The sequence below is a fragment of the Corvus moneduloides genome, chromosome 1, assembly GCF_009650955.1.
Source record: "Corvus moneduloides isolate bCorMon1 chromosome 1, bCorMon1.pri, whole genome shotgun sequence".
NCBI lineage: Eukaryota > Metazoa > Chordata > Aves > Passeriformes > Corvidae > Corvus > Corvus moneduloides.
Window position 1 is genome coordinate 60,761,198 of NC_045476.1, and position 25,358 is coordinate 60,786,555.

The 25,358-nt window shown below is 44.1% G+C and overlaps 2 protein-coding genes across 8 annotated transcripts in view; one reads left to right on the top strand and one right to left on the bottom strand.

Moving 5' to 3' along the window:
- Nucleotides 1-1,052: 1,052 nt before the first annotated feature.
- Nucleotides 1,053-19,088, top strand: LOC116445298 (serum paraoxonase/arylesterase 2). Its single transcript, XM_032111813.1, has 9 exons — nucleotides 1,053-1,163; nucleotides 4,649-4,719; nucleotides 9,375-9,430; nucleotides 10,303-10,468; nucleotides 11,577-11,703; nucleotides 12,518-12,718; nucleotides 13,326-13,407; nucleotides 13,957-14,085; nucleotides 14,997-19,088. The coding sequence occupies exons 1-9, from the start codon at nucleotides 1,090-1,092 to the stop codon at nucleotides 15,153-15,155; spliced, it is 1,065 nt and encodes a 354-aa protein (XP_031967704.1). The 5' UTR covers nucleotides 1,053-1,089; the 3' UTR covers nucleotides 15,156-19,088.
- A 485-nt stretch (nucleotides 19,089-19,573) lies between these two features.
- PPP1R9A (protein phosphatase 1 regulatory subunit 9A) overlaps nucleotides 19,574-25,358 on the bottom strand; it is a 137,359-nt gene continuing 131,574 nt past the window's right edge. For all 7 annotated transcript variants that reach the window (XM_032111750.1, XM_032111777.1, XM_032111767.1 and 4 more), the window contains one exon: nucleotides 19,574-25,147. In XM_032111750.1, the coding sequence (XP_031967641.1) occupies nucleotides 24,935-25,147 (213 nt within the window). In that variant the 3' untranslated portion in view covers nucleotides 19,574-24,934. The remainder of the gene's footprint in view (nucleotides 25,148-25,358) is intronic.

Genomic DNA, 25,358 nt, shown 5'->3' on the forward strand with positions numbered 1-25,358 from the left:
CCAGGCATGAGTGGTGTTCCCTAGGGCTCAGTATTTGGGCCAGTCCTGTTCATTATATTTATCTGGATGTGGGGATCCAGTGCACCCTCAGTAAGTTTGACACAACACCAAGTTGGGTGGAAGTGTTGGTCTGCTGGAGGGTAGGAAGGCTCTGCAGCAGGATCTGAACAGGCTGGATCTATGGGTTGAGGCCAATGGTATGAGGTTCAACAAGGGCCAAGTGCCAGATCATGCACTTGGGTCACATCAACCCCATGCATTCCTCCCAAAAAAACCTCATCTACCTATAATTTCAAAGTAATCAAGGACCAGAAAAGGGAAAAGGAGTATTCCAAAACTGAGGGGAAAAGATATTTTAGAGTGCCTCCTCTTCCCCTGCAAACTTGACTTGAAGTACTACTAAGTGTGGAGCATCTGCTTGGCCTCAAGGGCAAGGGCAAGAAGAGCAGAAAAGCCCTTTTAAGTGATTGCCTAGACATTCAGAAAAGTGCAAAGGAATGTGTACAGGTGAGGATATTCACTGTGCAGGGAAGGGAAAGATAGCTGCTGAGGGAGGTCATTAACCTGCCAAGTGTGTTCCCCCAAAAAGCACAGGGAGGCGAACGCTGAAGACGATGCAAAAACAGATTGCTTCACGGAGGAACCCCGGAGCCCTGAGGTGGGTTCTGCAGCCCTTCTCCTGCACAGAGGAGAAAGATATCGGTGGGAGTGTGGCAGGGGAAGAAACACCACTTGGGAGGGAAACTTTGGTATGAGCGACATATATTAGCGTGTACATCCCGGCAGAGGCATGCACGGAGTACCTGAACATTCCACATCACGCAGTCTTGGTCTGACACACTTAGTTTTGTACAACGCATATTTTTTTTTTTATAACAGAATTGGAAGTTGGTCCACCTGCCTTTCCCATGGGAGCTGTAGCATGGAGCCTGCAGAGAGCCACTGGCCCCGTGCCGCTCTCTGGCGGGGCAGCGGGCGGGCAGTGCCGCCGGTGCGGGCACGGCCGGGCGGGGCGGGGGCGAGGGAGGCAGCGCCGGGCCGCGGGGGCGGGACGGGACGGGACGGGGCGCGGCGGAGCCGGGAGCGGCCATGGGGAAGCTGCTGGTGGTGGCTCTCGTCGGGATAGCGGCAGCCCTGGCGGCGGAGCGGCTGCTGGCCTTTCGGTGGGTGAGCGGGGTTTCGGAGCTGCGGGTCCCGGTGCCGGCGGGGCGAGAGGGGCTGAGGCGAGCCCCGGGTAGGGGGCGGCGGCCGGGTCCCGCCGCGGGGCTGAACCGGGCGGGGGCGGCGGGCGCTCCCCTCCGAGAGTAAGGTCACCGCAGCTCCCGGTCTCGGGCACAACTTAGCGAACACCTGCCCTTGCATGAGCGCAGTGTCCGGCAGAAGGGAGGGGTTCATCATCACCATCATTGCTGTCAGCGTTATCAAGGGAGCCGTTTTGCCCCAGAGAAAATAGTGGCACTGTGACGCCGTTTTCATCCTGTTTCGGCATAAACTAACTTCGGGAGCGTTTATGCAGCAGAAATGCCCTTTGCACTGCGTGGATGTGAAATCCTCCCCAGGATGATGCTGGGAGAAAGGGGGACAGGGGGAGAAGGTGCACTGGGGCAGGGGCATGGTGCCTCTGTTTTTACACAGTCTGCGAGTAACAGGGATGTGCCAAAAGCACTGTCTGTGAATTTACCTCATCTCCTGCCAGTTGGCCAAACAGTGACCCCAAAGCAGTTTGCCAGAAACTTGGGTTATATTCTACCAAAGCTGACCTCTGGATAACAGTAGCCCCTATGTACCTGAGGTTTCCTCTGATGGAGCACAGACATTGGCAATCCTGAGTTGTGACCTCACTTGCTGTGAGCTGAAATACCCAGCCATATCATGCTCCATATCATGCACCCCATGCCATAAGGTATCAATGTGAGCACTGGTGTTACAGCAGCTTCTGTCCTGAAAGCTACCAAATGTGTAACTGGTCTTTTCAGGTCACAAAAGTGACAGTGAATTACTGTATTGGAAGGTGACTAAGTCATTATAATTTTGCTTTCATTCACAAGGACTCCAAATGCCTGATTTCAAAGCAAAGACATCCAGCTAATTGAACTTTGGGTAGATGGTAATTGTAGCTAATTACGGAAAGAGAGCTTTACTGCCTGGACCCTGGTACCTGGCATGGAAGTGGTTGCATGTTGCACTAAATGCCCCGCCAGTGTTATTGGTGATAACCATGGTGGTAACGGGGCCCTTCTACACTGGAGTTGCATAAGCTGGGATAGCAGAACTGGGAGATACTCCCAGGCTTTAGTGGGGTGAGCCATTTCAAGTGCTGTGAAGAGCAGGGGACCCTGCATCTCCTCCAAATCAAAAGAACAAATGAAACATTAGGAATCTGGTAAAGGAGAATCTCTGTGTAGAAACAGAATCCCCCTGTCTCTTTAGCTCTCCATGGGTTTTTCCTGTGTACTCTGTTTTCTGCAAACTGCAATGTACCCGCAGTCTTAAGACAGTTGCCAAGTTTGGAAACACACAACTTCAGATCACAAAGTACTCTAAAGGTAATTTAACATAGTCTTGAGAGGAGAAACTGTGGGTGGTGTTAGCTCTTGCCAAGGGTCCCTTTTATTCATCTCCCACCCAGAAGGCAGGAATCCAGCAAAGGCTTTCTTCAGTTCCTTCTGAATTTGTAAAAAAACCCCAGAATCAAATCCCAGAAGATTCAGGATTGGTTAGTCTAGAGATGAGGAAAACTGAAAGAGAGAGAGGTCTTTGAATATGCAGCAGGTTCCTGCTGAAGGAAAGGGAAGGCCTGCGGTCTGTGTCCCATGAAGTAGGACAGCAGGTGGAGGACTGAAACTGGAAAGAGAAGCTGTGAGGGAAAAGGTACCATGCACTGGAGCTGCACCAAGTAGCAAAACCGCTTACTTGCTTTGAAGTAGCATCCCGCACGTATTGCAGGCCCTCCATATTCCAGGCCGTTCTTAGTACAGGCAGTCAGTAATCTAGGCCATCTGGCTGCGTGGCTGAGGCTGTCTGAGCTAGATAAACTGACACATTTTGGAAAAGCCTCTATATATGCTGCAGGCTTGTGACTAGTGTCCTTCTGAATTACTCTCATTCCAGCCCATGAAGTGTTTCCCTGGGAATGCTGTCGGGATATCATCATCCCTTGCTGGCTGCTGGCTGAGTTCCTGCTGTGTTTTTGGCTCAGCATGGCCTGCAGCCTGCCTGGGAAAAGCTGATGAAAATAGGGAAGGGAAAAGCCCTAAGCAGGCAGCAGTGCAAACTTCAGGCAGGATCGCCCTGAGCCACCCTTGGGTGCTTGGTGGGTTTGGCTGTGCCAGGATGCCAGTGGGCAGTGGGGGCAGCTGATACCCCTCCTGTGCTGTTTGTGGGCTGGGAGCCAGTGTAATTCTCTGTCAGTACTCCTGTGCTGGGAGAGGGGGCTTGGGAGGGTTTAACTTTGCTCCTTTCCCTTGCTATCCTCTGCACTTCTTACTGTTTTTCTTTTGGCCTTATGTTAACTGCATTGAAGCAATCTGCAGTTGATATTTAAGTGACTAAAAAAATGCAGGACTGACATACCATACAGTGGTCAACTGCATCACATATTTTTCATATCACTGACTGATACTACTGTTTAGTTTATGTTTATGCCTCAAACTATAACATAAACAGGGCAAGATTTTGCTATGGGATCTTTGCGTTTAGAATTTCCTGTGGTTGGAGCAATAGCCTCAACACATGCATATGATAGTCAGGCAAAGGAGTAACTACTTTAGGTTAAATGCTTTTTTCTGGGCAGAAAAAAAAGAAGAAAAGAAATATTCTAGCATGCCAGCTCAACATTTTTACAAAAAAATGCGACATATTTTCTTGTGGCACTGTGGACCAGCATGGTCAAACACAGCAGTCCTGGCTGTGAGGTGTCTTTCATAAAGATTTGCAAACGGCTTGGAATGAAGGAAATGGAGAAATACGAAGTTGTGTGTGCCTATCTGTATCTGCTTGTCCAGTGAAGGATGAGTCAGAGGTGGAATTTTGTGGGCATTCATGAATGAAATAAGCACTGATGAAGGGTAATGCTTGGAGTGGGTACCAGGAGAGGAGGGAACAGGGTTATTGCTAAAACCCAGACTACCAAGTCCTGCTTGTTATAAGGAAATGAGTACTCCTGCCTTGGAACAGTGCTATTGCTACCTTTGAATGTAGACTAAGAAATGAAGAAAGTGCAGCTGCTGGTGGCCTGGTCACCAAAAATAGGCTGTGGGTTGCAGTAGAAGGTTGCCCTCTCCTCATCTGAAATGTTGGTCCTAACTGCGGGGTGCTACTATATTTAGGTGTCTGAGACCTGAAGAAAGAGTGGTTATGTTATTTTGTCATCTGAGCTGCAGTGGGTCATGAAAGCTTGTTGCTGAAGCTCATGAACAAAATAAAGTTTCTGAAGTCACTCAGTGTAGAAGAATCACTTAATCCTTGGACATGTGTAACCACTGCAGGGATTTGGACCAGTTGCTGTTGTCAGTTCTGGGGTTTGCTTATTCAGTATTTTATGGCTGATTTGTTGCTGCAATATGGTAGACAATAAAAATGAAAACTAGGAATGTTATGTGTTTTAAAAGTGGCTGTGTGCTGTTAACCCTGCTCTTTCCTCTTGCAGGAACAGACTCAATGCTTCAAGGGAAGTAGCCCCAGTAAGCCTCCCGAACTGCCGGCTCATTAAAGGGATCGGTACGTGCTTAAAATAACTGAGTGCATTGCTTTTGTCCAGCCTTGTTTTGTAATGGCTTCTTGAAGCCAACTTCCAAGCCTGATCCCAAAAGCAAAGTACTAATTTGACTTTCATTTGCTACTTGGACTTGGAGATAGGGAGAAACTGCAGGAAGAAAATGGGACTGAAAAACTAGTTTGGTATAATGCCTTTTGCCTTCGGTATTGAGTTTCTTTTCCTTTTCTTGAAATTGAGTACCTTGCAAACACTTCTTCTTTGCTAAGCCACTTAGGAAATAATCTGGCTTTTACATGAGGGTGTGCAGGCTCTTCAGACAGGTTCTTACAGGTAGCTATCAGCTGGTGTAATCTTGGAGATGGGAAGTGCTGCAAGGGTGGAAGCTTTAGGAGAGGGCCACAGGCACACGGTGAAGGAGCGGCTGCTAAATGCCTGCCACAATGTCGCTCCTCTGTGCCACATTTTGGGGATATTTAGAAGCCGGCTGGTGCCGCGCGGTGCCGGTGGCCGGCGGGAGCTCGGCGCAGTTGTGCAATGCAGCTGTGCGGTTCCAAAGAGCAAGAGGTCATGTTTGTCATCTTCATCTGGTTTGCAGGGAAGTTTAACCGAGTGGCTGAAAGGTTGACTTTGTCCTTTGGGCCATGTGTTTAGCACACAGCAATATTTCTGTCTTGGATTTTTTCTCTCCATTTTGGATAACCAGTGTATAAAAAGGATAGCTTTAAAATTGATTGCTTTTTTGTGTCTCCCTTTCTCCCAAATAATAGTTTTTAAACTTAATGCAGGCTTGATGGCTAAGGATTTTCCCTTCCTTAGTTTTTTTGGAAATGTCTTAAATTATGTTGAAATTTTTCTGGATTTTTCACGTGTAAAAGTCAGTGGATGAGCTTTTACAGCCTTACCTTTGAGCTTGCTGAGTTACTGAGTTGATTTCATAAATCTTGCTTCTTCCTTGTGTCAGGATTCAAACATCTTCGTAAAGTCAAATTGCTGCCATGAATGAGTATATGCAGAGTTCCTGTGCTTGAAAATAGGTACAGAAAAAATTGCATTTAGAAAAATCTCCAGGTCTTCTAGATTAAGCTGTAATTTACTCATACAAGACTATGAATAATGCTTATTTGATGATGATTAATATAAAATAATTTCTGAGTATTTTTTTTAAGCATACCTTTATAAGACTTTTTTGCAACATGATTGTTCTGTTGAGGAAAAAAGGAAACCTGGAAAAGACAAATAGAGTTGTGTTTCATTTCTAAACAGTATCTTGGTTTTTGTGCCTGACATTTACATGTAGATTAGGTGATTTCTGAGAACCTGTCTCTGCTTAGAGGCAGTGGATCAATTTACAGAGCTTCATTCCTGTTAGTTGCTGGCTCCTCTAACACTGTCCTTTCACACAGAGCTCTGCACCTTGCCTCGCCTTTGCTCTGCAAAGTTTGCTGCTCATTAGATAAATAAAAATGCCAAAAATCAGTTTAGCAGGTCCAGTGTGGCAGAAAGAGAAGTAACAAAGGATTGTGCAAACTTTTAAAGTTGGCGTGTTCACTCAAATGTCTTCTAAAACTCATTTGCTGTGACAAAGGGGCTTATAACACTCTGGGTGACCAAGGAGCCATAAAGCTCAGATGCTGCCTAGGTAATGCTACTCAGACATGGGCTTCTGCTGTACTCCGATCTGTAAGGTTGCTCGTGTGGGTGACTTAGTGTAAGGATGTCTTTGTACATGGACATCTTGGCTTCCTGGGCCTTTTTCCTTTAAAATGCTGAATAAACAATGTCTTTATTTTAATGTTTAAATCAGTCCTTCTGAACTGTTAAATGCAACATAGGTCCCAGAGCTGGATCAGCTGGATCTGAGCAAAATAATCTTAAACTATCCATTCTGTACATAGAAGAACAGACCTCTGGTACACTCAATGAATTATAAGTGATGTAAGCGAAGCAAACACAGAGTAAATGGAAGACTTCTCTAGTGGACCCTTTTCTTCCTGCACAATTTCATCTTTTCTGTATCTTTTTTAAGACTTTATTCTGCTTTTCAAATATTGTGCAATATAAGCACAGATACAAACATTGAATAAACAAAAATTGCAGCTTGTCCTAAGCCTCATTCACAAATCTGTAGGAAAGGCTATATTTGTAGAGTAAACACTGGCTTCTGAGTTTTATTGGTGTCTAATCATGTTAATGGTTTATAATAAACTAACCATAGCTCCTGTACTAACTCCCAAAGTTCAAGAAGCTACTATAGAAGTTGCTAGAAATACTTGCACCTTGGAACAATTAGTGGGATATGGGCAAAATAGTGTCACACTTTTGGATATGAAATCCAGATTTTTTTTTTTTTTTTTTTTGTTAGATACACCTGCAGGATACATCATACTAAGATAAAATAAAGAACAACAAAACCCCAACAGTTCTAGAGTAGGCAGCAATTTTTCACAGTATCTTTTAATTTTTCTTAAATGCCCCCTCTTCAGATAATTCCATGGACAAGCTGGGCTCAGTGATACAATTAAGCAACGTAGTGTGTGTAAGTGGTACCTAAGGAGTCAGTTCCTAACTCTCCTGCCCCATAGAGCGCCTGCAGCAGCAGCGCAGAGCCCTCCCAAACCAAGGCGTGCAGGAGAGTCCCTGAGCTCTCCTGTGGCCGGCTGTGTGTCTGCAGCCCCTCCTCGGTGCTGCTGGATCAGCAGGGCTGTGCTGAATCAGCATTCCGCTGCTCTTCCGACACCACTCACTCGCTTCCGCACATTCCAGGACCTGGCCATGGAGCGCCCAAAATGTGCTTTGCTGGGCAGTTTCTCTTGAAGCAGTTTGGCGCAGGGCTCTTACTGTGCTCCTTCCACCAGAAACTTACAGTTTTTAGTTGTCTGCTCCCAATTAGCCTGCTCATCCTTCTGCTTGGCAGCCTCACTGATTCAGTAGCGATAAATGAGTGTATCTCTGTTTATTCATTCACCAGTGTGCGCTGCCAGTAAAAGCTGTCTGTCCTGCTCATGTCACCATGGCAATTGAGCCTCTCAGCATTTCTTTATGCTATTAGCCTTGCAGCAATCCTGGGAAGTGGAGAATTGCCACTAGCCCCATTTTATAAATTAACCCAGACTTGGAGAGACTGGGGCAAAGGAAAGGAGTTTGTGGCTTAAACCAGAGTGTAAGCTGAGCTGAGAAAAAAAAGTGCCCAAGTTCAAAACTTTAATGGGGAAATACAGGCTGTAAGTGTCTCTGGACACATCAGTGCAGATGTTGCCTCCTGCCTTAGTCAAAATTCAGAACCAAAACCCAGGGGTGGGATAACAGCCGACTCCTCCCAAAATGCATCTTCAGACCTTTTGCTCTTCAGAAGGCAGGGATTCTCTGCTTGTTGGTGTCATGGGGTGGAGCAGGAGCTTGCTGAGACTGAGGAGGAGCTGGCCTTGGCCGGAAGTGAGAAGTTGTGCCACTGCATCTTCCCAGGGCTGAACTGGGGAGGAACTTTCCTGGGTGGATGAATTTGGGGTTCTGGTTCCTCTCCACAAAGGCTGTCAGTGATCCCAGGATAAACTACAGCCAAGCCAAATCAGTGCTTGGATAAATAGGAGTTACTTAAAAGCAAACAGTAAACCCAGCTCAAATTTGCAGGTGCTTCCTTGGAAGGAGGTGTTTAGGTGGAAGGGATGGTGTGACCCACACAGGCTTGTGCATGTGGCTATGGCAAAGCAGGAGGGGTTGTGGAGACGTGGGACAAGCTGGGTGGAAAAGCCTTGTGTTGATGGCTCTGTTAAAGAAAACCTGCAGAAGAATTTTCTTTAAGCAAATGCTCCTGAGTGGTTTCCCTCATCATCTGGAAAGTGGCTTGTGAGGAATGCTGTTTTTGTTGGTGATTTGGGGAAGAGGGGAGGCTTCTCAGGGGAGTAGTGGAAACGTGGGATGGCAAGCGGGCTTCAGCATTGGACTAAAAGCTCTTTGGAGAGTGCTTGATGAAAGCCTAAAATTGCTCTAGTGTTCTTACTAAAGGGTTTTTATTTTATCTTCCTTTCTTAGCAGGAAAAATTATTACAGGAGCTACAGGAACTGGCAATATTGGAAGTGATTACCTGCAGTTGAAAGTGAGGTCTAACTATAAAAGCCCTTAGCTGTTATAGATATGGTAGGTTCTCTGTCACTTGAGAGCTTTAACTAAATATTTGTCAATCCATCTTTGTGAAGTGTCCCAGCTCAATCAGGAAAATTAGTTTGTACAATTCCCACAGCTGCCTTATGCAAGCCTGAGGCCTGAGTCACGGGTATGGTCCTGCCCTGGAAATCACCATGCCCACACTAATTGCTTCCTGCAGCATACATCTTCAGGAGCTGGTGATTCATCCCACACCTGCTGATTCATTTCACAACATCTGGGGGCACATGGAGCTGGGTGGGAGACAGCCTGGCCACTGCAGGGGCACCTCTGGGCTCCAAAAAGCGGTACCCCCCGGTACTGTTTCCTAACTCGACGTGCTGTCTTCTGCTACCACTTTTAATGCAATGTGATCTTTTCCACCTAACTTCATCGTGTGTGCAGTCGTATCAGAAAGGGGCATTCATGAGAGCTGGAATTGTGCTAAAAAGGAGGTTTTTTAAATGGGAAATATTTAATGTCACCTGAAAACCCCTGTTTATCTCTGTTTTGCAGAAACTGGTTCAGAAGACATCGATATACTTCCCAATGGACTGGCTTTCATCAGCTCTGTAAGTTCCCGTGCCATGTCCCATGCTGGGGCTTGCCTGCTTCCTTATCTGCAGAAGCCATAGGTGAAAACAGCAGGAGGGGCTCTTTTCTGCAAGGCTGACTGGCTCCCAGAGAACAACCCAGTCTTGTGTTGGCTTAGCTGTCATTCCCCTCTGTTTGAGCAAGCATGCTTCTTGATGCGGAAGTGGTGTTGGTGGCTCTGACACAGGTATCCTATTGCACTGACTTACCTGGCCACATAACCTTGACTTTCTTTCATGCTGCTTCATTGAAATGTTGAAATGTCAATCCTCTGCTGTGTTAAGAAGATGAGTTAATTCCCTAAATTTAAAAAAAATCAAATTTTATGTGTTGATTAGGCTGTTCCCGATTTTCTTAGCCTTTAGGAGATAGGTTTTCAACCTTTTCTTTGCAATTAGGATGGCTGGCAATTATTTTTAAAACAAAAGCTGGTGTTCTCATCTATGTGCTCCAGGGACACCCAGGGAATGATAACATTGCAAAATTTATGCCAGGAATCATGAGCTGTTGCACTGCTGCTGTTCCCCATGGCTTCACTGCGTGTGATGCAGGCAGTGGTGCTGGACTGCCGGTTTGTCCCCAGTGTGTCAGTTTGCAGACCCCTGAGGTGTGCCTGCGGTGGGGGGCCGTGGTGCCTTGGCCACAGCTCTCTGTGCCCCCACACAGCCTGCTCCCTCTGCCAGGGAGAGCAGAGTCAGTCCCTCCACCTCCCTCATGGCTCAGCAGGCTGAAGCAGAGGGACATCCTCATGTCTGCTTGCAAGTCCGATCAAGGCTCCAGTTTTTCAGCCCTGTGATGCTCTTGTTTACCTTTTATCCAGAAATTATTTTCTTATGTTTTGATTGTACAGGGCTTGAAATATCCAGGAATTAAGAGCTTTGCTCCAGATAAGCCAGGTGAAATATTTTTGATGGATTTGAATGAAGACAATCCCAGAGCAGTGGAACTGAGAATCAGCCGAGGGTTTGATCTGGCATCGTTTAACCCTCACGGAATCAACACCTATGTAGACAGAGGTAAAGAGCTCGAGGTGGTGGCAAATCACAGCCTAGAAATCACAACCAGAAATCCCTTTGCAGCCTTGCATTGCACCCCCAATGGTTGTTCTTGCTGGGAGACAAAAAGGTTTGGGGTTTTTTACCTTTGTTTTGCTCTTTTCTAAATGTCAACTGCTAAAGGAAACATGCTTGCACATAATTTTCAGTCTGTCTGAAACAGAAAGATGCTCTGTATATTAAAAGCAAAGAAAACTTGGTAAAATTTAGAGCTAAAAACCACAGAAAATTAATTTTACCAGTTTACATCTGTCTCATGCTGGGTTCAAGTGTTTTGAGGACATACGTCCTTTACTGACTAGTAGTGCCCAGAATGGAATTTTCTGTGGTGAAAGAGTAAATTATCAAATCTCCATAAATTACCAAAATCTCTGTTACTCTTTGGCCAAGCCAAAGATACATTCTCTTCTCCAAGATACATCCTCCTATGTCAGGCTCTGATTACCGATAAAGTTATCTTTTTCCCTGTCCTTTCACTGGAGGTTCTAGCAGGGCAAATACAAGTCTGCAAATACGAAGAGAACAATTGCTGCAGCTTGACCTGCATCCCCATACAGTCACCCTTTAAGGGAGGGTGTTGGAAAAATCAGTGGTGGCTAAAGTAGGGTCCTACCAGAAGGGCTGGGCAGATGGGCTGCAGCCTTGCACAGGAGAAGGATGCTCCTTCCACTCTCCCAGGGGATACGGTAGACAAACCAAAGAGCCCAAATTGCCTTGGCCACAAACCTTTCTTCCAGGTGACTGGGGCTGTTTCACAGATTGCAAAACCCAGTGGCTTGGATGTAAGGATGAGGTGGTCATTTCTTTCTTCCTTGGAAGAAATAGCAAAAATCTACTTAACACAGAGTTCCCTGTAGAGCCAGCCTGGGAGAAAAGTAGCTGGTGATGTGGATCCAGATGCAGAGGCATCTTGCAGAACATGGGTACTTGTCCCTCTGCCTCTGCAGAGCCATGAGACAAAGGCACCAAACTCAGCATGTGCTCTGTACTCGAGGCTGCCTCAGGGCTGGGGGTCTCAGCCACACAAACAGTTGCAGAGACTTCAGCTGTTTCCATTTCTTTTTTCAAGATGACACCGTGTACCTCTTTGTTGTGAACCATCCCCATCAGAAGAGCACAGTAGAATTGTTTAAATTTGAAGAAGATGACAATTCTCTTGTACACCTGAAAACCATTCGACATGACCTTCTGACAAGGTATTGGACCCAAGTACCACCTTCCCCAGACCAGGCTGCATTGGTGAAATCCAGTGTAGGATGATTCTTGGGTTTAGGCTATTATTAATATGAGATATTTCCTCTTTAACCAGCATGTCTGTTTCTCTCATTGATTACTTCTTATCTGTGTAATCAAAAGCAGTGTTTCTCCAATCTCTAAATTAGATTTTTAATAGTTGTATCACTAAATTAGTCTTAAGTGCTGCTGTGATTGATGCCAGTGAATTATTTTGGCACCCCCTTCTCCTTCATTCATGTAATCCAGTCTCAGGTCATTGCAGATATGAAGTTCCAGATATTTTATTCTCTTGACTTGCTACACTGTAAAAATAAACATACATTTAGCTTTTTCTGTTTTTCTTCTTTTTTAATACAAAATTTTTTTAGTTTATCCTACTGCAATATGATTGTAAGACAAACAGCCAGATTGATAAAGTTGTCACTACACCTACTTGTTCTCTGTTTTCTACTTGATTTTAATGAAAAAGAAAATAATAATAAATTTAAAATAATCATTTCCATGAACTTACAGACAGGTAGCCATATCTCTAGCTGATGCCCTATGGTCCTGTTCACGTCTCAGCACTGCACAGTCCTGGCTCATAGAAAATAGAAGTAAAAGGATCTAAATAATTTGGTGACTACTTGAAGTACATCTATAGTTGCAGCCTCTTTATTGGATGACCATGTCCTGATTGGATTCTGGGCAGTCTTAAAATGCTCCTTCATATCTCTCATTTAATTTTATTATTTTTTAAAAAATTTCTCCATCTCTTTATTCCTTTCTTTTTAGTGTGAATGATATAGTAGCCGTGGGACCAGACAGCTTCTATGCTACCAATGACCACTACTTCTCCGACTTCCTCTTGATGTTCTTAGAAATGTTCTTGGGTCTAACCTGGTCAAATGTTGTTTACTACAGTCCAAAAGAAGTTAAAGAAGTAGCATCTGGGTTTTATTCAGCCAATGGAATTAACATTTCACCCGATAGAAAGTAAGTTTCTCCTTACATTAGATTTTGTTTGATAACACAGAAGTATCCAGAGATCCTAATTTATACACGTGGTACCTCTGTGGTCAGGTGTCTAAACTGGTTAATGTAAGGCAAGGTGCTGCCTGTGCAACACAAGTGATACAGAGTGTTTGTAGCACGGAAGTTTTGTGTCTGGTGTTTAGCAGCAAGGTTTGCTGCATTGTGTGCTACTTCATAGGCAATAAGATCAATAGTTGCTGCATTTTAACCAGCTGGTACAGGAGTTTGGGTATCTTGCTTGCAAGGATTAATGGGGCAGGGTTTCTGCAAGCAGGGAATGCTCTACAGTTCTACATCTGTATGACTGGATCAACCAGTCCTGTGGTGTGGACAGGTGATCTTAAAAAAAAAGCATAATTTTGACTTTCTGGTTCCAAGGCTTATTTCAGTGTTGTAATGGAAGAACTGGCACAGTGTGAAGCTACACTGGCATCTCATCAGGTTGGCTTCAGTGCCCTGTGGCCTGCTTGCAATGTCTGTTGGTGTGTGGGCTTGGACAGGAGGAACTGTCTGGTTTTGGTGCCTGCTTACTCATGTACATTAAAAGATACTTTGCTTTCTTTTGAAGGTACATCTATGTTGCAGATGTATTGGATCACAATGTCTATGTCATGGAAAAACATGCTAACTGGAGTTTAACCCATGTGAAGGTAAGGGGCTGCTGTTCCCTAAAAAAGAAGCAAATGTGGATTTTGGACAGAATAGTTCCCATGAATGCTTGAGATTTCAGCATGACCATCTGTAAAAAGTTCTGATCTGGGTGGCTCCTGCTGTGGGTTTGCAGAGGTGCCTGTGTGCCCCGTTACAGAGCTTCAGGTCTTCCACCCTCCCACCAGCAACTAGGGAGGAATCCTTGGGCAGGCTGTTGAGCTGCAGTGGAAGTCTGCCTCAGGCAGTGTGGGTCAGAGCACAAAACACTGAAGGCATCCACAGATGTGTAGGTGTGAATGAGCTGATGGTGGAAGCTCAGAGCAGCAAGCAGGTTTCTCACAGCACAGAGGTGGGGATGATGCATACCAGGGGAAAAGAAAAACAGAAGCGGGGGAAAAAGTATTTCTTTAAAAAAAATCAGTCTAAGTTATGTTAGATGAGAGTCTTGGACAAGTCTGTTATAGTTCACTGTTATAGTCTGTCTGTTATAGTTCACTTCCAGGATTTCTGATAGCTTTAACTTCTTGTTTTTCCTCTGTGTTGGATAGACTCTGCAACTGGAGGCTCTGGTTGATAATTTGTCTATTGACCCTCACACTGGAGACATCTGGACAGGATGTCATCCCAATGGGATGAAGCTGTTCTACTATGATCCTGAAAATCTTCCTGGATCTGAGGTGCTTTTTGGGAGACATCACTGGTCTCTTAGCTATATCTGTGCCAGAAAGTTGTTTTGTTCAAATCACCCTGGTATAACTTATCTACATTCCATAGAAAGTGCCTGGCACAAAGTGCCTTTGTTAAAGCGAAGACCAAGCTGCCTTCTGCTCTCAAGTGAGAGCCTGAACAGCATATACTCACTAACAAACACCTATTCAGATCCTTGTGTGACAACTAAATAATTTCCACCCAATGGCTCAGTCACTTTGGACTCCTCAGGCTGCTTTCTGTGCAGCTGTGGCCATGCACACAGATTCTGATGAACTGCATTAATTACCAAGCCAGCACATCTTTGCCAAACTAAACATAATTGACTGAGTGCAAAGCATGACCAGAAACGATTGCACAGGAATGATTAATCTGTGCAAGTGTAGTTCATCTGTAGGTGACAGTGTAATTCTTCTTTCTATGAAATCACTGTGGTACTGGCATTGGTGCAATAATGGCCACAAGTGCAGCTTGCTGGTGTCCATTTGACTTCAGCCTTGTCTGAAGCTCCCTGTAAGACACTTCTCAAAATTACCATATTCAATAGTAATAGATTGATGATACTAGGCAGTTGTTTACTCTGTCTGGGAAAATAAGAAGATATTAACTAATTCTTAGGCTGGAGAAAATGTTCATGTTCCTAGTGGTGGATGACTGCCTTACTTCCTTACAGATGTTGCACAACAATTAAAAGGAAAAAAGATCATTGTTCATGGACCGTGCTTTGCTAAAGGCCCCCTCACAGGAATTACGTGGCTGCAATTATCAGCAGCTGCTCATCCTATCTAATTTGTTTAAGTTAACATGCTGATGTTCCCCCTACCCGTGGAGCATTTTCACCTATGACCATTTCAGTAGATGTATCCTCCCCCTCCGGCAGGTCCTGCGCATCCAGAACATCCTCTCGGAGGAGCCTGTGGTGACACGTGTCTATGCTGACAATGGCTCTGTGCTGCAGGGAAGCTCAGTGGCATCCATCTACGAGGGAAAACTGCTCATTGGCACAATCTTCCACAGAGCTCTCTACTGTGATCTATAGCTCATCACGGGCAAGACCTGCTGCAGCAGAAAGCATTTAATTCCTTGGGAACTCACTTAGTTTCTGCTAGATCTGCTAATAAGAAGACTGTTCCAATAAAGGTTAACTACAGTAATGGAAATGTATTTTAGCCTTCCTCTCCAAAATGAGACTTCTATGCAATAGTAAAGGAAATGGAATTGAAGGTGAGGAATTAGTTTATCTGTGTACTGGGGAGGACCCTATGTCATTAACACAGAGTAACTTTGAAGTTCAATTTCAGATTGCAGATGACTAAACTGTCAGACACTGAACTATCTGTGCTGACTGGATTTCTGGTTTGTTATTTGGTTGGTTTTTTCCCTCATGAGAAAACTGATTTTGTAAATGAGAATTGCTGATTACCAGTGTGGTGTGCATTCTTGTCACTGACCCCTCAGCCTTCCCAGGGACTGTGCTAGGGCTTTTTCTTCCAAACCTTCCTGTTGCCTTTCCCTAATATTTCCAAAATAACTGGAAGGAGAATAAATGTTATTTCAGTCTCATTCATTTCCCTTTCTCCCTAAAGCCATTTCCTAATGTTACTTCAGCTTCATAAATTTCTTTCAATCCTATGAGAAAGAGTAGGGCATCACTTTGGAGTGGTTTCTTACTGGGTCTTTCAAAGGGAGTTTAGAAAAGCTTTTTTTTTTCTCCTTAAGAGTGGGAAACATATCCTGCACACCTTCAGCAAAGGGAGCATTTCTGGGTGCTCTGCAGTGACTCCCCCAAGCCATACTCACATATGTTCTGTGTTTAACTTCAGTTGGTGTGGAGTCAATTCCCACTGCACTGCTGTGCACCAGACAGCCCTTCATGTTTATCTGGCATCAGTTACTGACATTTTGCACTGTCAAAAGCCCCCCAGGTTTCCTTCAGCTGGTGTTTTTGGGATGATGTTAGGTAGCAGTCATTTGCAATGAACTGAACTCAGTGTCTTTTGAAGCTGGAGCTCATGGAGCGAGCTCTTCTTGCATTAGTGTAGATGCCCTTACCCGCAGAGCAGCTCCTGCTGCGCTCTCTGTCCTTCTGAGTTCCCACCTGTGATCAGCTCTCCAGGTTCAAGAGAATTGCTGACATGCAGCTAAAGGCTCTGTGTTACATGTGGCATCCCCTGCTGGGGCTGCCACTGTGGTGCCTGCACCTGCCTACACTGGCCCTTTTCAGCATCTTGGCAGCCCCTCCCAATGGTGCCACCAGACAGACGTCCCTGAGGGCCACTGGCCCCTCTGCATCCTTCACCTGATGCAATAGCTTTTCCTCACTGCAGTTCTTCCACCATTGTGGAGAAAAAAGACAGGCTGCTTCTGCAGTGCAAGCTTAGGAGGAGAAAAAGATAGTCCCTGGGTGCCAATTGCTAAGCTGGCTTTGCTGTTCCTTCCTGCAGTCTGCTCCAGCACCAGCCACAGCCCCTCTAATCTGAAGAGTATATGAGAAGTCCAGAAAACACAGGAGTACTTCTTGCCTTTAAGATAGACCAAATAACCTGCTTTGTAGTGGCCCAAACACTGAGACAGGAGGTGGACTAAGTGCAAACCCTGCTCTGTTTGGGTTTTGCTGTTCTGGTTGAGGAGGCAGTACTGCAGGCTGAGGTTTGGGTGAGCAGTGGTCCTGAACAGCAAACGGGTGTACTGACTTCTCTTGGCTCCTGCACCTTTTCTTTCTAACAAGCCTAATAGCTTCCATCCACTGGTAGGAAAACAATTACTGCTCCTTTCCTGAGCAAAAGGGACAGCTCTAATGAGCAGGAAGTCAGTGCCAGGGCTTGTGGCTGGGGCAGTGTTGCTATATGGGAAGGACGGTGTCATCCCACTTCCTCTGCACAGCTGAGTGGGCTGTGGGTCTTGCCAAATCACCTCCTGCCCCCAGAAAGCCTCTGCTCCACCCCAAGCCCCCCCGCTGCCACTGGCTAGCTGGCACAGACACTGTGGTGTAAGGCATGTCCCTGGGCACAAGAACTTTGTGAGGCTGAAGAGGAGCCAGTGGCATGTTGGCCCTTCCAATGCCTACAGCTTCCCTCTGCTGCCATGGCAGACAACTCCTACACACCATGTACTAAGAGTGGTCGCCGGTATTTGTGATGTTTTGTATCCAAAGGGCACAGGCTGTGGGGGTCTGTTGATGGCTGGAGGGGCAGAGTTGGGTGCTGGTTAATCGCACAGCTAACTGACTTGTCTCTTGGGGGTGCCTCAGCATCAGCAGGTCTGTGCACAAACTGCTCACAGCTCCTCTCCAAAATGTTCACAGTTGAACTGGGGACTTGTGCACTGCCCAGGCTCCACTGTCTGCCCATGAAGGCTTTGGTGACAAGGACTCCCCTGTTTGGATCACAGTTCTGAGTCTTTTGCTGCCCATGGTGTGCAGCCCTTCCACAGAGCAGAGCCAGCCCCGAATGAGGGTGGCTTTTCTCTCATCCCTTTTCTGTACTTTGGCATTACCTAACTCTGGCTTTCCTGCTCCTTCCTTAGCAACCTTCCTCCCTGCAGGACACTTTAGCTTCCCTCAGAAGTGGTGTACTTTCTTACAGGAACTTGTAATCCATTTTCAGCCTTGAAGAAAAGGTGGTGTCGCCAGAGCCCAAGCTGAAAGAATGGCTCTGAAGGAAGTTCTCGCAGTAAGGAGAGGGCTATTTACTCATTTGTGATTAGCCACCAGTGGCCTGCACTAGCATTCTGAAGTGATTATTTTAGGATTGTGCCACTTTTTGTTCTGAAGTGCTATGTTCTGTAGAGTTACATCATGTATCAGTGGCAGTGACACAGCTGAAATGCCCATCAGTCACTCTGCTAGTCCTGGATTTACTCTCTGGTTGTAGAAGGGCAACAGCCACTTCCCTGAGCAGTGCAGAATAACCCATCAAAACATTATTTTCACATTTTACTGCTGCTTAAAACATCTTCAAGTGAACAAATCTGTGCATTGTTGGATCTTGTCAAACTTCTGGGTTTTTTGTTGGTTTTGGCCTTTCAGAAAATCAAGACTGTCTTCACTCATCACTGGCTTTTTTTTCTGTTCTAAACTACTCCCGCATTGAAGATCTTCCCGTCGGTCTGCCTGCAGACTGAATCATGGGCAAGTGAGGGGCCTTATCTTTTCCTACAGCATTTCAGAGGAGAGACATCATAGGTATCAGCTGTTACTCACAGTAAAACTTTGACCTTAGGTGAGAAGGGCAGGAAGCCTGTTGCCAACCTCCTCCACAGGTATCCCAGCCTTGCAGCACAGAGGTGGGAATTGGAGCAGGGCCACCAGTGTTCAGGTGGTACGGGGCAGGACAGAGACAGCGAGCAGGCGTTGTGCAGCAAGAGCCATGCTGGGGTACAGCTTCTACCTCCTGGCAGCCTCAGTGCAGAAACAGCAGTGGTGGAAGATGCAGCTCAAGCCTGGCCTCCCAATTACAAAGTAACGTGCACACATAAAATCCACACTGGCAAGCCCATGGAGGGCATAACCCAGCACCTTTAACACGCTGTAGAGACTGGAGCAGCTCTGGGCATTTCCGAAACCCAGCTGCAGCTATCTGAGACAACTTGCACAAACAAGAAAGACATATGTATAGATGGCTTCAGGCCTAGGAAGCTGCTGAGCAAACACATTTTACTTGTCAGTTATGGACTTGGAGCTTCTTAGTGTATCTATTTTAATTAAGATAATTTTATGAATTGAGAATTCCTTTTAGCTTCTTGCAGGTGGTGGCTGTATTAGTGGAAGGTAAGATTTATGATTCAGTCAATGGGAAACACAAACTGGGTTAGACAGATTAAGTGCAGAGTGTTTGGCCTAGATTCTTCCAGATGTAAATCCACTGAAATAACTACACAAATTGGACAGTCTGTGCCCTTTGATTTTCCCTAACTTAATGCTTTACTAAAATCAAATAAATAAAAGACATATTAAACATGTTTAGTAAAATAACTGCTGTACTTTGGATGTATAAAATGCCCATTATAACTAACCTACACTTGAGCATAAAATGTTTTTATATAACAAAACCAATCCAGATCTTTTAAACACACAAACATTAACCAGGATGAACGTGAAAGTAGCCTACTTTTACATCAACATGCAGCAAAAGACTGCATGCTACATTTCATCTACATATGAAGAAAAAAGACCATTCTTTTCCTTAATATATATTTTTTTTACTTCTTTCCACATAATTACAGAGTGTAAATGAGACCCACTTGGAGGTTTGTGAATCACACCAATTTGGCCAAGAGCCAGGAATAAAATAATCTTTGGCTGAGCAGAAGGAAGCATAGAACAACCAGGGCAAGGTACATATCCCCCTTACCCCCTAGCCTGACCCATGCAGCTGTCCGGTCATCCTCACTATTTATTATTTCTTCTGGAATGACCAACAAAAGGGCAGAAAAGTGAGGACTCATTACAAATTCTAATAAAGATTCAGGATTTCTCATTTTATTGCATTCGTTGTCTAACAACAATAATACTCATTGGCAAGAAATTTATTTACACTAACAAATTAACTTTAAACCACGAGGCTTTGTTGTTTATATTTCAACTGTAAGAAAACAAAGGGCCACCATGATGCTTTCTTTTGATGTCTCCCAATAACTAAATATTAAACAAAGTTATCTTGGGGAAAACTCAACAATCTAGAGAAGTTCATATCAACCAAGCACAAGAGAACAAGCTCAGACATGGCACTACTGTGTCCTTCATGCAGGTGATCAGACACCAAGATGTACAAACAAAAAGTTCAGGATAACATGCACTTCATATACATTTGACCTCTTTAAAAAATGAACAGAAAAAGGAAAAAATCTGAAGCACAACTATCTCTTTAACCATATAAAAAGAAACAATGTAAGAAGCCAATTTTTACAGTAAGCACAGTGCATTTTAGTCTTTTAGCTGCCTGGTCTTCTAGCAATATGTGGAACACTTGTCAGTGACCAGTGAGATACCGTCGCAATGTGACTGGGAAATACGAAAGCAGTTGTTCAGTGAATGTGTATAGGAAAGCACAGAGTCAGAAGATGTTCACTGTGCACTCTTCACTTCCAAGTGGGCTGGTTACTCCTTCCATCTGGTGCCCTGAGATCCCCCCTTCCTTCAGACACTTCCGCACAGGGCCCAAGTCCACTTCCACCAGTGGCAGTGGCAAAGCTCCCACTGAAAACCCAGCAGGAGCCCCGGGCTCCTGGGTTACATGGGCTGGATCTGATCTCGTGAGCTGTGAGCCCTCCTCACCTCTCTGGAAGAAGACTTAGCAGGTTTCACAAACCCCACAGCTTGTTCTTAACACAGTCCACACTTCCCAAAGAAACAGGCAGCCCAAGGCACTACCACCAAACCTTCCTGTAAGATGTGCATTTTCTAAATCATTACCTAATGCTAATAGCAAAAGCACCAGTTGGTACAGCTGGTTAGTAACAGAAAGCTCATTTTATATTGAGAGGTTGGAGGGTTCAATGTCATGACTAAGATATAACAGCTTTGAAAAATCAGTTTCACAGGTACAGGAAAAAGTCCAGTATAATCCACAGGGAAGGTTAACAAAAAGGACTGTGCCATCTACAGATGACCCACACTCCACTCTGGTGAGTGGGCACGTCTCCTTGGGATTTCACCTGTCATCCTGCTCAGAAACAAACTGCTGAAAGCACTCAAAAAAAATCAAAGTTGCGGTTAAAAACACAGAAAAATGTGTTTTCCTGCTAGAATACTGACACCCAACTAAACGATGATCCTCTTCCGTACTACTGTAGAACAGTATTCTGCACTATGTGCAAGAGTGGAACACAATTCATTCTCAAAAGTGACACTGCCCACCTCTTACCAATCCATGAGCCAGGAGGTGAAGGTATAGAAGCTCAAGAGGACAGGAGGCTTTGATGGAAGCAATAAAGTATGAGGAACCCTGATCTCAAGTGTCAAGCACCTCTGAATGTCAGTGAGAGCTGAGGGCTGGCAAGTTTTAGAGGAAAGGTGCTCAGTAATTCTAGTAAAAGCTCAATTCTTGTGGTATCCCTGCAGCAGACTTCAGTCACTGCAAAACAGATGCCATTGCAAAAAAATTTTAAGAAGTTGAAAAAATACAAAAGTACTTGTATACACTGAAATACAAACATCTAACTTCATTCAGCTTTTTATAACTGGCTTCTGTTCCACTGTGTAATTCTAACTCATGATATTGAACAGGCTCCACTCACAGCAACCCCCACCAGACCTGCTTAGGGTGGCAGGTGAAATGCAGACAGTGGGCAACTCTCTGTGCTTTGCAGTGAAGGGGTGCAGCTCTTTCCTCACCCCCTGGCCCTGGTCTCCTTGGGCAGACTGAAACCCAATGGGGAGTTTAAACAGGAAGTTTCATGGGTGCAGCAACCCACCCGTGAAGACATGGGAAGACACAAGCTGGAAGCGATTGATGTCAGCATGTCTGGCTGATTTGTACAGAACGAGGAGCCACCACTCTCCTCACAATCTCAGTATAAACACATGGGTTTGTAGGACTAAAGTAATCTGCAGTGTCGTGTATTTCATTTTCTATTTTTGAGACTTTTGAGACTTCCACTTCTTGCTAACTCTCCTTTCTTCAGCTTTTCAGGGGCTCTATATATTCACAGCTTGCAATACTGCAGCAATGAGCAGAACTAGAGTTTACAGATCTGGCCTACCATCCTAACAACCAGGGAGAAAATAACTTGGGCCAGCCTGCTGCAGCCACCTAGCTGTAACGATGACACAAGCACAGGTGTGGAAACACCACGCTGCTAGCACAGCAGTTCAATGGTGGCCAGCCAAGTCAGCCTAATAAAAACAGCTTTAGCTCCACAAATAAATACACAACGTAGGCGACATTACACCTGCAGGTGAGCCAAACTGTGAGAAAGGCTGTCCAGTCATTTAGCACATGAAATTTGTTTCTTCTTGTTACATTAGGCCTTACATTAGTCTGACTTAGCATTGGTTTACAGGAAGTTTAAGTTAAGAATGATGAGACATCCATCTTTTGTTTCTTGTAAGTCATAATAACAAGGGGAAAAAATGCAACACAACTTTAAAGATCCTATAGAACAGCAAGGAAAGTTTCAAACTGTGCTTCATGTCTGTTATCCGGTGACATTTCTGCACTTCCCAAGATTGAGTTGCCATATTTACTAAAAGGGATCACATAAATCTTTTATCACAGAAAGAAGAGCAAAACTCTTGACATCGTTCCATTTCCTTAGTTTTCACATATTGATCAAAATGCATTTTAATGGTTTTATTTTAAATGCGAGCCACTAGTTTTTTTTAAGTTAGGTTTTTGTTGATGTTTTTAGTCTGAGAATAACAAAATAACATTATCACAAAGCAGTAAAAGTCCCCTGAATACTTAAAGGACTTAAGTTGAATTAGTTATTCTGTAGAGTAAGAACATGATTTACAAAGAGATTAACTAGAAACCATTCTAAGAAGCAAGAATGAAAACTCAATGTATAATGCCAAGCGATCTGCTCAGGTTTCTAAATAACAAAAGAACATAAAACAGAGGCACCCCCTTAGATTATTATATACAACCACTTAAACATTACTACAATGTAAACATAATTTAAAAAGAAAATTGTTATCTAATGCACTTATCAACATTGTATCTCAAATATTAAATTTCCAGTTTCTTCCAGGTAACTTCTCTTACTCTAAGAATGCTAGTTTTATGAGGCTGTTAAACATCTGTAAAATTTTTCTCCTATGAATGAACACAGAAGGATTTACTGCAATGTGTAATTTTTGTTAGCAGGTGTATTTTGCTGCTCGTGGTTTATCTCAAGAAAAGTATCACAAGCCTTTAGAAATATCAGCAAGTATCTTTCATGGCAATTTCAATTTTAGATCTGAATAAAATATACATCAAAAACTTGTAGAAATTGGATTTGGAAGAAAAATGAAGCTAATGCTAAGTAGATCTGTTGTGTATTAATTTTGAATGAACTAGGCTCTCTCGGTTTACAGACCATTTTACACGTCAAAGAAATTATTAGGATCAAAAGAAATGTAACTATTAACAGTGCACCCTAAGTGTTTCAAATCTGAGCTTCAGAGAACTTTGCAGACACAAATCTGAATGCCATAAAGTACAGAGCAGAAGAGAAGCCAAGTCAAACTAAAACATGCATTTTCTTCAGAGGAATTTTCAATTTTGGGCTGGCGCATTTTTAAGTTCAAGATTCTAACTTTGCATCACCATCTTAAACAATATCTCGGCTTGCACAACCAGATGAAGACTGCCACTTCCAGGCTGCATGAATGGGAAGTGATGTTTCTCAACCATGCCCAGTTAGCTTTGACTGTAGAGCAGTCAGCTTGTGCCTGCAGCTCCTCATTGTGGAGATCTGCCCGTTGTCTGTCCATGCTTTTGAAGCAATACTGCATAGTTCAATACTGCTGTTGAGGCAGTAAAATCATACACTGCTTCTGTCACAGTCAAAACTACACAGCAGGCTTCATCCGTGGCCTCAAACACCCCAGAAATCCCTGAAGTATGACCACTGCTAAGCCATCAAAACATTCTACAGCCAAAGCCCAAAAATTCAGGTTTTGGTTGGACATTCTTAAAATATATCAATCAAAACAGTTATAACGTGGGAACTTTGGATTTAGTAACCACCACCTCCATGGAAGCATTGACCTTACTAGCAATGTACTGAATTTAACCAGAATCACTCATCTTCCACTTCTTAAAGTGCACTTCTGTAAAAACTGAAAATCTACAGCAGACTCAAGTTCGCAAATTGTTTTCAATACCAGCTTCATAATAGCACAGCACAAAGCTTATTCTCCCAATGCTTACTGACTGGAGAATGAATTTGAAGATGTGGTGTTTTTCCTGGGAAAAAAACAACTTGAAACAAAATAAACCCAGTTTCCTGTATGAAACACATGAAAAACAAAGAGGACTGTGCTATAAGAAAGTTGCCTACACACTGGGAGCACAATAAAATTTATACAGACTTATATGCTGTGCTCTAGTTAGAAATTCATCCTTGCTCAGATATCTAAAGGATAAATGTTATCCTCAGATTTCTGTGTAAACCCACATAACCATTTAAGGCTTTGCCTCCTTCCTGGATTAACTATTGTACAGTTAACAGAAAGAGTTTTCCCTCCTGTCGTTTACCCAGGGGGAATATTGACTCTCCTGTCTTTATCTCCAGTGTATCAGAAGTCACTGAACAGTTTTCAGAGAAGCGTTGCTTAAAGGTACTGACGCAAGATGAAACTTACTCCAGCGGATTGAACTGAGTATCCAAACACTGTAAAGAAGCTGAACTTCCAGTTAGAAAGTTAAGTCAAATCTTATCAGTTAGAGCACAACTCCTTTTACCCAGCTGAAGAAATGTTCCCCAATCATAATGACTGGCCATCCTATTCAGAAGAGGTGAAGCAGTGGACATGCTCCTCGGCATCATGCTGGTTACTGAAGTGACCAAACACACAGAGCTCAATAGAGAAGAGTAGTTTGGAAGGAAACACCACCACACAAAAATGAAATCTGTTAGCTGTCAACAAGAACAGAACAAATCGAGGGGCTGGGATTGTTTCACATGGCAACAGCAACGAGCGTGAACTGGATATGCAGGAAAGAAAACTACACAATATAAATTTCCCTAGTCATTCTATGTACAGCCCTGTCTCTCTGTACACAGTCTTGGGTGATGAACACAAGAAAGCTGAAGGGGCATCAGAGTGGATGTGAGTTTCTCTTCCCTTGACATGCCTCCACTTTCCAAACACAGCAGCACTTCTGCTTATCACTGCTCATTAGTGCCCTCTGTTGCATCTGACGAACACTTGTCTGTTTTCTTTGATCTCCTCTGCAGCTGCTCTTGTTCCTTCTTTCGAAGCTTTTCCCTTTGCTTTTCCATTTTCTCTTGAGCTTTGCGAGCCTTCTCCAAGGATGCTTTCATTTCCTTTAGCTTTCTTTTAATGATTCCTCTGTCCTGGGAAGATGTCATACCAAGAGCCTGAGGTGGGCAAAACAAAATTTAAAAGTATTTCTTATGGTTTAATCTATCACGTTTTGTTTTCATATTCTAGAAATTAATTCTTCTTAGATAGAAGACTGTAACAACCAAGTAAATCTGACACAGATTGCGATATATTACTGATGTGCAAGTACTTCACTTCATGCTTTCCACTTCTAGAATATTAAAGAATGAGACCTCATTGCCACCA